Source organism: Dicentrarchus labrax, unplaced genomic scaffold (assembly GCF_905237075.1).
Source record: "Dicentrarchus labrax unplaced genomic scaffold, dlabrax2021, whole genome shotgun sequence".
In the NCBI taxonomy this organism is placed as follows: Eukaryota; Metazoa; Chordata; class Actinopteri; family Moronidae; genus Dicentrarchus; species Dicentrarchus labrax.
In genome coordinates, this window is record NW_026136707.1 from 11,761,716 (window position 1) to 11,772,729 (window position 11,014).

The 11,014-nt window shown below is 42.4% G+C and overlaps 1 protein-coding gene across 1 annotated transcript; it reads right to left on the reverse strand.

The window, feature by feature from the left end:
- Nucleotides 1–2,616: 2,616 nt before the first annotated feature.
- Nucleotides 2,617–10,147, reverse strand: she (Src homology 2 domain containing E). Its single transcript, XM_051405947.1, has 6 exons — nucleotides 9,099–10,147; nucleotides 8,443–8,569; nucleotides 6,819–7,073; nucleotides 6,197–6,584; nucleotides 4,546–4,665; nucleotides 2,617–3,832 (listed from the first exon to the last, which is right to left on the reverse strand). Exons 1-6 carry the CDS (start codon nucleotides 9,543–9,545, stop codon nucleotides 3,640–3,642), a joined length of 1,530 nt encoding a protein of 509 aa, XP_051261907.1. The 5' UTR covers nucleotides 9,546–10,147; the 3' UTR covers nucleotides 2,617–3,639.
- Between the last annotated feature and the right edge of the window lie 867 nt (nucleotides 10,148–11,014).

Here is an 11,014-nt window from a genome sequence, read left to right on the forward strand (position 1 = left end):
ATAAACACACAAATGTACGTATGCATGCACACACAGGCAAATTCTTCCACTGTAATGTCTTCCTCTCTCATGCTATCTTTATGCACTCCTCCTCTCTCCTCCTCGCTGTACAGTCCTTTCTACCTCTCCTCTGCAGTGAATGAGCTGACCTGACAGTGCTCCTCCTCTGCACTGAGTGCTGTGAGTCTCTCTCTGAATTATTTAAAAGCTGGGACCCCCACAAGTGCTTGTCTTCCCCTCACACCCCCTCACGCTCTCTCTCTCTCTCTCTCTCTCTCTCTCTCTCTCTCTCTCTCTCTCTCCTTCCCTTTCTCCCTCACTCTTCTTTCCTCTGTCCCTTCCTGTCATTCTGTCTTTTGGTAGCTGCAATTACTTCCTGTGGTTCTGTCATATCATAGGCAACACTTTAATTAACAATATCCAAATCTGGTCTATGAATCACCGTCTGATTGATAGTGTAAGACAAATAATTGATTACTTATAGTGGTGGAATGTGCATTCCAACAAATACGGTACTTAAATACAATTTTGAGGGATTTGTATTGTTACTTTAAACTTCTTTACTACGTTTTGGAGGCAAATGTTGCATATTTCTGTCTTGTAATATTGTTTAGAGAATTAAAGATACTTTCAAGATTAGGATTTTTCATACAAAACAAAATTATCATCTTTGTATTATCTTATAAGATATGATGTAATGTTATAGATTGAACAATCCAATGGTATGAAAAGTACTTAGTTTTGCCTCAACTAGATGCAATATCAAAATGTTGCTTCCATGTTAATAATACTCATTTAATATGATATATAACACAATTCATTTGCCTGCATAAGAAGTGCTTAAATGTCCAGTGTGTAGGGTTAAATGGCATCTAGCAGTTGCAGATTGCAACTCCCTCGTTTCACTCTCCCCTTCCAAGCATGAAGGAGAAGCTACGAAAAGTACAAACTGTTCTATCAAGAGCCAGTGTTTGATTTGTCCGTTCTGGGCGACTATAGAAACATGGTGGTCCAAGATGGCGACCTTCTTCCACTACCGATACTTTATAAACTCATATCCAGAGTGCAGCTGATAGAAATTATGCATATCATCACTGTCCTGTGAAAACCACGTTTCTCCAAAATGCCTTGAGCTATGAAAAACGGCCATTTTCAGTTATGTGACGATGCAGTTTTCAGATACTCCAGTGGGTTTTTTAACTGTTTATTTAGCTTAAGAAGTAGAATCATTTCCTCAGCCCATAAAGAAACAGCGATGATATATGAAAGAGCAAGAAAACTCAAACAAGCATTGAAGATTGTAGATTTGACGGTTACTGATTGCAACATTCCCAAAAACAGACTGACAACTACTGCAAGAATCATGTGTCCAGCACCCCGGGCCTCTTGTTTGTTTTGACCTACTTTGTGATTTAATTAAGAGAACATAGAGGACTTACCAAAACAGATCACACGGATGGAGGGAGGGGTGATAGTTAGTGGTGTCTGTTGTTGTGTAACATTGCCCATTTGTGACACGCTGGGTAGCACGATGGCCAAGATTAGGGATGGCTCTTCAACCGGAAAGGCCTGGGTTCAAGAAGCATCTGCCTCGCTGAAGAGTCTTTGAGCAAGACTCGTTCTGGAGTTGACCGTGCTGCACTCTGCTGACTTATTGAGGAGGTGACACACCGTCAGTTAAGCGCTACAGTTTCTGCTTCGTAAGCTGACAGTAAGGAGGAGTGAATCACTTTTTACTCACTAATTTCTGGCACTGCTCTGACATTACATGTTGCTGCTCTCCATTCACAAACCATGCAGGCTCTTCTGTGGTGGAGCTACATTGCTACTATGGCACTATGGCCACGGTTATTCATAGCTCTTTTTATATTGCTGCCTGTCTCTCCTCCCTCTTTGTCTCCCTCTCTCCTCCCTCTCTTCATTCCCCTGTAGAAATGGCCCTACCTCACTCTAACTAATCACCATGGCAACCTGGTAATCCCTGAACAGGAAAATTCTGACTCCCGCTCTCTCTATCTCTCTCTCACACACACACACACACACACACACACACACACACACACACACACACACACACATAACAGGACTACATGCACACACACATAAATGCACACATGGGTGCACACATGGGCTTGCGCGTGCACACACACACACACACACACACACATACATACTCTCACAAGTCATGCAAACCAATACACTGGTGTTTACTGGTAAGATATCTTTCTGCAAACACACGCTGCCATGCATCATTGTGAGGATAAAGCCCCTCTGCATTTTGTGAGACGCTTCATTTGTGTGTTGGCGAGGATTTAAATACCTTTTGGGTTGTGTGAGTAAATGCTGTACACTATTTATGTATGTGTGCTGATGTGTGTGCATGTTTGTCTGCATGTGGGCCCCAAATAGGTGAGGGTGTGTGTATGCATGAGGCTGCCTGTGTGTGTAACTGTAATTGATTTCACACTCGGGTCAATGATTTTACAGCTACAAGAGAAAAGCACACAGATTCACTCTGGTTAGTGTCTCATCTCTGTTTCACTGCCTTTTTACTTGAACTGCTTTGACTTTTTTTTTTTACTGTTTGCACATTTAAGTAAACTAGTTTGTCTACAGTTAATATGAATTTTATTTTATTTATTGAATAAACGTCTTACAACAATAATATACAGCCCACATCACTGTGTGGTTGATGCAAAAAAAAAAACTGACAATATACAACAATCACTTAATCATCAAACATTATTTAGGCACAGGTACATTTTTGGGTAAAGGTCAGTTCATTCACAATAAAGTAACATAACCTTTAGATTACAGTGAAGGCACGTGAATGGACATGATACTCACATATTTATTTTCCACACTTACAAACACTCAAACAATTTTGCTGACAGGGCACTGTATTGTTAAAAGACCCCTCCCACTACACTAATTCTAATCATCTAATCAATATAGCTTTTTCTCTTGACAGAGGAGACGCAGATGAGCCTGATTTTCAGGATGGATCAATAGGCTGATTGACATGTTAGATGGATGAATGAATATACTCCAATCAAGTGTATTGATCCCACAGACCACACCTAACTAGATGGCACGGTGCTAATAGAGGATGTCAGCACCTCTGTGTGCGGGCATCCCATGAGGAGATTATAAACCTCTCCACTTTCTTTAAATATCAGATTGGTTATAGTAAGTGCAGTGCTTCATGTGCATTGCTTCAGGTATTACAGAAATCCATTTGGTTTGCATGGTACTGAGTATGGTTTGTGTAGGATCAATGGACAAGACTATGGGGCAAATAACCCAGGCTGTAGAAGAAGTGATGGTACATTCAGTAGGTTGTCTGTTTTGTGGATTTTTAGTTTGGAAACAATGAGTACTATAACAATGTGATAAATGGTTATTGTAATGTATGACTTTGACCACTAGGTTGCGCATTGGAAGAGATACAAACATAAACTTATTAAGGTTGTGCACAGTGACAAATCCAAAGCAGCATGCCTTTGAGTATGTGCGTACACTCATGTATTAACAAGTTAATGTATGTGTCTGTGTGCATTTGTGCATAAATGTGTAATACATGCCTCTGCGCATGTGTATTTATGTCCCAGTGTGTTTGTTTGTCTTTTTTATGCATGTTCAGTGTGGCCTGGGCACAGAATGCTGCAGGGTCATGTGCTCTGCTCCAGTGAAAGGCAGTCTGTGTGTGCAGTAGTGATGCACCAGCTCAGGGATACTGGAGAAGACACAGCTACTCTGATCCAGGGTGAAGCCCAAGCCCTTAACGCTCTTAGTCTGGGCCACAATGATGTGCACACAACTCTGGCTGGTCCTAATGGAACAAGACAGAGCGAAAGACACACAAAACAAAAGGCGTGTTGTCAGATTTGCATGTAAAAGACACACACAGCAACATTTACAGCTAAGAGTTATAAGATGCTGAAGATTGGAAACATTATGCAGATGTATATCTCCCCGAATGAGGCTGTGCATATTCCGAGTTCAGTGGATGGTATAAATGGGGTTAATGATGTGAACTCTCAAATGAATGAGCAGCATACAACAAATGTGCACTCAGGCGCATACACACACACACGCACACACACACACAAGCTTGCACCACAGAATTTCAGCCTTTATCCTAGAGAACCTGTTTCTGGCACGCTTATCAGTAGTGTCTACTCTACAAATTACACACTTTATCATGCATTAACAACTTAAAGGCTGCCACCACGATGCCAGCTCCTTGGTAGGTCCTTAAAAATAGCCAAACATAGGCTCAATCGCTATTGACATGTGGGAATATGAAAGTTTTGTTAAAAGTAATGTTAAAGGGAAAAGCATATTTTATGTTCAAGCACGTCTCCCATAGTCATGCTGTAACTCCAAAAAACGACTGAGATTGTGATGCAGCAAAACAAAAGTAGATAAAAATAGCTCTATAAATAAATATATACATGTTGCATTATATAGCGTGCATGTACCGTATTCAACAAACACACACACACTCAAAGGGAATACACAAACACACATCGGCGCACTCACTTCAGAGCGATGGAGTACTTGCTGGTCCCTGATTCGCTGTCTCTCACCAGGAAGCTGGCTTCCCTGCAGCGCTGCAGCTGAGCCTCAGCCTGCTGCCGACTCACACTGCCATGGTACCAGCTTGGGGAGGTGAGAGAGGGAGGGGAAGGGGGAGGGGGAGGGGAGATGCAAAGAGAGACAGCAGATCACTGACATATAGCGCTGTGACATATGGAGACAAGTCAGATGTCAAGTTAATGATAGGCAATGATGGTGAGAGAGAGGAAAAACAGAAAGAGACTGACGGGAGGAAGGAAACGCATCGACACCAACATAGATTTACTGTCGAAATAAATCAGACAGATATACGTATATTGTGGACTGAATGAGTTAACAATGTCAGAGGTGAACTTGGGAGGGCGAAGAGATAAATAAAATGGACAAACATAATGTATGTGGCTGTGCGAAGTGTCGAGGGAAGGCCCGTTAGGACACAAGGTGGTGCTGACAGTAGCCACAGGTTAGAGCCATATATAAACAGGCTGTATGTGGCCTTGATGCTCGGAGGCAAAACACATTCAGCCACAAAGGCTAACATGCTCTGACCATGTTCCCCTAATGATCCACCTGTAAAGCCATGCTAAAATCAGTCTGTCCTATCTAGTCAAGCCTCACCTCAAGGGTACACTTCCCTCCAGCGTTTATGTTCAGCACCTTATCACAAGAGTGTCTTCAAGGCCTGCCGCTGGCTTATGTTCTCAGTGATAAATGCCAAATTTATCTTAAAAATGTCTAAAGTGCCAAGCATAAAATATATGTGAGTTTTTGGCAAAGAAGACTGGCAGCCTCTGCAGTGCATTTGACATTGTGAGTCACCAGATCAGATGTTGAAGGAAATCTGCTTGATAGCTTTACAACTTTTACTCAGGGAAACTGATTTTGAGCCAAACTGAGGAGGGCGCTGTTCTTCAAGATTTTCTCACAAAAGCCAAATCATTTTCTTTTTAATTTTTTACTGTCATAAGCAAGCAGAGCAATACAGAGAGCAGAAGGGGCCAGGAAGTGACATTCACTCTTCAAACTTTATGAGAAAACTGGTGTTAAATTTGATAAGCACTAATAATACACAGACATGAGATAAAGGCAACCAATCTCTCAACCCTCATCTCATTTATTTAATTCCCTCCAATCCTCTAATCCTGTTCTAGGCTGAGCATGCAGTGTGTAGAGGTAGATCACAAAAGACTAATATATAAACAGAAAAAATAATGCTTTAGATTCACCTGACTTGCATGTCTTTGGACAATGCCAATCCTTATACATATTATTTTCTAGTCGGTAGGGTGTATTGAATCTTGTACAATGTCATATTTTTTAATATATTCAAATATTTTCTTTATACTTATATGTGATTACTACTGACCTGTTTTTCCAACTATTTTATTTTTGACAATTTTTGACATGATTTTCAGTATGATGTAATAAATTCTGTGGATACTTTACTTTTGCCTGATTATGACACTAATGGGGTTGAAATATTGTCTGTTTCAGTCCAATAAAGTCTGGGAGCTATAATTCAGTGTGCTTTCTTATTTTCCCCTTACTATAATGTATCAAACTTTTCCCTCCTCCCTACCACCCTCCTCTGGATCTATTTCATCTCCCTTCTTACCTCTGCTTCTCCAGGGACAGGCTGGGGTCCACGTTGGCTGCCTCCCCATCCAGTGGGGTATTCGGGGACGTAGGAGATGGAGGGGATAGTTTGTTAGGATTAGAAGAGGGTGAGATTGGTGAGAGTTTGAGAGTGGGGAAAGAGGGAGATGGTGGTGTGAGAGGGGAGAGTTTGAGAATAGGAGAGGAGGGAAAGGAGGGAGAAGAAGAGGAGGATGGAGAAGACGGTACAAGTGTTTTATGATTCCAGTTCTTCTGCCTCAGGGTGTGTTGTTGTTGTTGTTGTTGTTGTTGTTGTTGTTGTTGTTGTTGCTGCTGCTGCTGCTGCTGGCGGCCAGAGGTTGAACCGTTCTCTTTACTGGGAGAACAATCCACTGCCTCGAACTGAGCTGAAGGAAGCAGGACAGACAATATCAACCTTTCATAATAAAACTCTATCAAAGCATGCCAGAGCTACCAAAGTAAACACGTCTCTGGAAATTGATTCAGCAGAATTGTTTTGTTTCCTCTCTAAAGCAAACACAAAATTGTTGTGTCATTACTGTACAAATAAAACTCATGGCATCCTTCCTCCACACCCTAAACCCCCACCCTTCCCATCATCCCTCTCTCTCTTTCTCTACCTGACAGTGCTCTGACAATGTCCTCCTTTCTCCACTCCCAGGGCAGTTCGTACTCTCCAGCGGGACGGACATCAGACTCTGGCCGTGTGACAGGTATCCACACGCCCTCACGGTCGCCTTCCAGCCCGCCCTCATATGGCGTGTCGTAGATATTTGGAGGGGTGGGCTTTCCCTCTTCTTCCTTCCTCTCTCTCTGGCCTCGGTCCAGCAGAACACACACTTTCAGAAGGTCTTTGGAGCCTCGTCTACGAACCTCTACAGAATGGTCATTGATTAGTTAACAGCACTTAGATGGGGGGCTTTAGCTAGGTCATAATAGACAAAACAATGTATTTCCTAAAGGCCTTATAGCACTTTATTGACTTTATTTAAGTGTTTTGTTTCTGACAAAGAGCAGACTTGGCCTCAAAACGTCATAAATAAAGTTTTAAAAGAAGCAGATGACAGTGTTGCAAGTCCTTTGGGAGACAGACATCATGTTACAGTTTTTGGGATTCAGCACTTTACTGTATGTGTGTGTGTTTTCACACATAATAGACAAAGAAGAATCAGCATGATGTTGTATCACTGTTGAATATACACCAAGCTAAAACTAATACAGTCTAATGCAACAGTCCTGTAAATAAAGTCTACCTACATGAAGGGTCTAGGCACTCTTATTTAAGATTTCTAGGTTTCTTTCAGTAATGCATGTCATCTTCACTAGTGTTAAACAGAGTTTCTGGGCTCACTGTGATTTGCTCTCTAAATTGTGTTTGTTATGACATGTCGTTAATTTTTGGGGGTAATTTCACTTGTTGTGTTTCTTTACTGTCTGACAGGTAGCCTGTGTGTCTGCACTATTGTGTGACCAAACAATGGAGCTACAGGAAGAAAAGGTCAACACAGCCACTGATTGGCTGCCTGACCAGGCCACTTCCTGGCTGCTGGGAAGTGATTGGGTGAGACCAAGGGGGGGACCTGCAGGTTTTGGGAAGGGGTGAGGGGGTCTTTCGATTCTCTTCACACGTAAGGGACCATAAAGTATGTATGTGTCTATGTGTGTGTGTGTGGGGGGGGGTGTTACTGCGGCCAACTTCCTATCAAGAGAATGGGGCAAAGGAAACAGAGGCAGGAGACAGGAAGTTGGAAGAGGAAGCTGCACCCATTGTCCCTGCACAACACTGTTCCTATGGCAACCGCCAGCGGGGTGGGAAGTCAGCAGAGAGACTGAGGATCTAGTTTGGCTCTACGTCCCTTTAAAACGGCTCTTTAGCAAGAATGGCATAGTGTGTATTCAGAGACATAGCTAAGATGTGAAAGAGTTCCTTGGCCTTCGTATAATTTACTTATCTTATCAAAGATGATATACAAAAAGTGTTACGAGGTAAACAAATGCAGTTATGGTATGTTTCCAAGGAGACCTGTCGAATCTCAAAAAAGCAATGACAATGGGAAGTTTGGGAAGCCATGTATTTGTTTTTCTTGTCTATATACCAAATTCAGTGATTCATCCTCATTCAATTATATTTTTGGTGATCTCAATAGCTTTTTAGAGGCAAGAATCAACTGTTACGGCACAATGATTATCTTGGTTTTCCATTAAAAGCCAAAGACACATGCACTGAATCAAAGAATGACTGACCTGTGATGATGACCTGGGCATCATAGGGCTCCATGTACCCATCATTCACTCCTGCTCGCTCAGCCTCCCTCTGCTCCTTGGTTTTCTCTGCATCAAAAGGATCTGCATAGTCCTCCAGGATAATCAGCTGTAAGAAGGAAACAACCCATCAGAAAGCACAATGCGGGGCTGCTATACCTATTCAGATGTTACATTTACCTGGAGACAACAGACCAGCCGAGGGAGGGAAGGGATCTGACACGGTGTGTGTGTGTGTGTGTGTGTGTGTGTGTGGTATCCATGACTGAGTGACAAGTAATCCAGGGACATGCAGAAATACTTGAGCAAAGAGGTCAACGCATTGTGCTTGCCTGTTTGATGTGACACAATGTAGTGAAACTGCATTGTGTTCTTTTGGGAGCGATGGAAACTGAATACAGGGTTATGAACTGAGGTAGGGAGTGTAGTCACAAAGGAAAGCACTGACCTCAAGCCCACAATGAAATTTGTTTTTTGCACCATACATAATATTGATTTTGAATCTGCATGCTGCTATAACAGCTTCTGTCTGGTTTTGTTGGATAATAATAATAAATAGCAGATGAAATATGAAGATCACAAAGTGGAACATTGGATTTGCATTGGCTAAGATGGAACAATATCTTGAAGTTACTCACCGTTGCTTTAATGTCAGACCTTCCCTTTTCGTTATCGGGTTGCTTCTGTTCACTTATGCCGTTGAGTTTGGGGGTCTTGTCTTGTTTGTCCACTTTGATCATCCTGCTGATGTACGCTTGTGCCAAACTAGAGGTCCTGACCTGGCGGTTCTCATCTGGTGTCCCAGTCTCGACCTTGAAGTTCTTGCGACCTTTTCCAGTTGTGAGACTATCCCAGACTGTTCCACCAGAACCACCGTTGTTACGACCCAGTTCTGAAGCCGAATTTTTCCTGTTTCTCCCTGCCAATAGACCCCCCACTCCTCCATCTTTGCGTGGATTTCCTTTCAGACTGTCACGCGAAAACGAAGGTTTGGGTCGAGTTTGTGGACCAGATTCAGAGGCCGAACGGACCCTTTCGTTTCCGTTTTTCAGATTGATGGGAAAATCCCTGAACCATTTTGCCATGGCTGTCAAGATATTAACACTTCTCACAGATTTAACAGTTAACAAATCTGTTGTATTTTATATGTGCTCGCATTAGCTGCCCCGCTAGAACTAAACTTGAACCGTGCGCAACAGCTCCAACTTTACGCACAGATATGCGCACGCCTCGGTTAAGGTAACTGTGGTCTGAAATGACAAGAATCTCCTAGAACCAGATTCAGAGAGCCCACTTCATGGCGTTTAATTGATTTCTAGCGTCTGAAACTCCCTGACAACTTCTGGTGCGTCTTGGCAGTCATTGGCCAGTGACTCGTCGTTGCTGTCACCCTGCACCTGCAGTAACAACTATCCCTGCAGTTTGAAAAGTAGCTTCTGGAGAGCGTAAACTCGAAAGAACTCGAAGTTTTTCTTTGAACCCAGTAAAGATCCCATTCCCGGAGCGTGAGATGGTGCGTCCAGTCTGTCGACCAGAAGAAATGATGAGCTGGAGAGCAAAGTCGTGCGCGCAGACTGTGGGATGTCGCTGGATTTTTGGGGAGGGGCTGTGTGTACAAGATGGGTAGGAGTTTTACTGTAATCATTTCAACGGATACACGACTGAAGCTCCAAACTTTATCTGAAGTGAGTCTACTGCCAACAGACGCCTGGCAATAAGGAACATGTACGATCCGACATGTGACAGAAGAAAGTTATTTCACCATTTGAAAAATGTTCCTTTGATGGCTGACTTCGACAGTGACATTTGCAGTGAATGATCACGGGCTGAGGAGTAATCGTTTGGCTAATTTGTTTGTTCACTTAACCTAACCTCCCCACATAAATTAATCTCAATATGAGTCCGTTTTAAACGAGCAATGGTATAGTTGTGAACTGGTGTTTTCATTGTATATTAATGTAGCCTATATTGAGGCCTAATCTTTAACTCTTATTTTAAAAGTGCCCTGGTCAAGATAGGCAGCAATAGCAATGGACGATAACATAACATTAAAAACATGGCACAAAATTCAAATGTAACAGAAATGTAATTATAAAATCATGAATAAAATCTCAAATCATATAATAATTCGTCTCATAGAAATAAGCTAAATGGCACCTTAAAACACCCACATACCTGAATAAAATATATCTAAAGTAGCACTTATTGGACATCATGCACTTGTAGCTGAGGGGCTTTTTTTCTTCAAGGGTCCTGGATGATGATGCTGAACTACCAGCTGGTAGATAGTTGCGCCATCTACTGTTAAGTTGGAGAAAACAAACAAATATAGCAGCACTAGTCTGTATTCACCTTGGGCCATCACCGATGCTGAAAAATGTTTCTTTATCTGGGTCACACCGGTAGCTGTCTTGTTTATTTCACCTGGAGCAAACATACGGGCTTCCGTTTTTCAGCGAAAAGGTCACATAAAGCGGCCCAGGACAATGAATGACCGACGTTCAGATTTAACCAATAGCAAACGTCGCTCATATTTATAGTCCCGCCCACATCT

Bases quoted from the DNA above. Each gene is read 5' to 3' on its own strand.
- she (XM_051405947.1), bottom strand. From the start codon at position 9,545: ATGGCAAAATGGTTCAGGGATTTTCCCATCAATCTGAAAAACGGAAAC. The intron at 8,570-9,098 runs GTGAGTAACTTC...TCCTTCTTACAG, and splicing joins GGTCTGACATTAAAGCAACG to CTGATTATCCTGGAGGACTA. The intron at 3,833-4,545 runs GTGAGTGCGCCG...TTGTTCCATTAG, and splicing joins AAGTACTCCATCGCTCTGAA to GACCAGCCAGAGTTGTGTGC.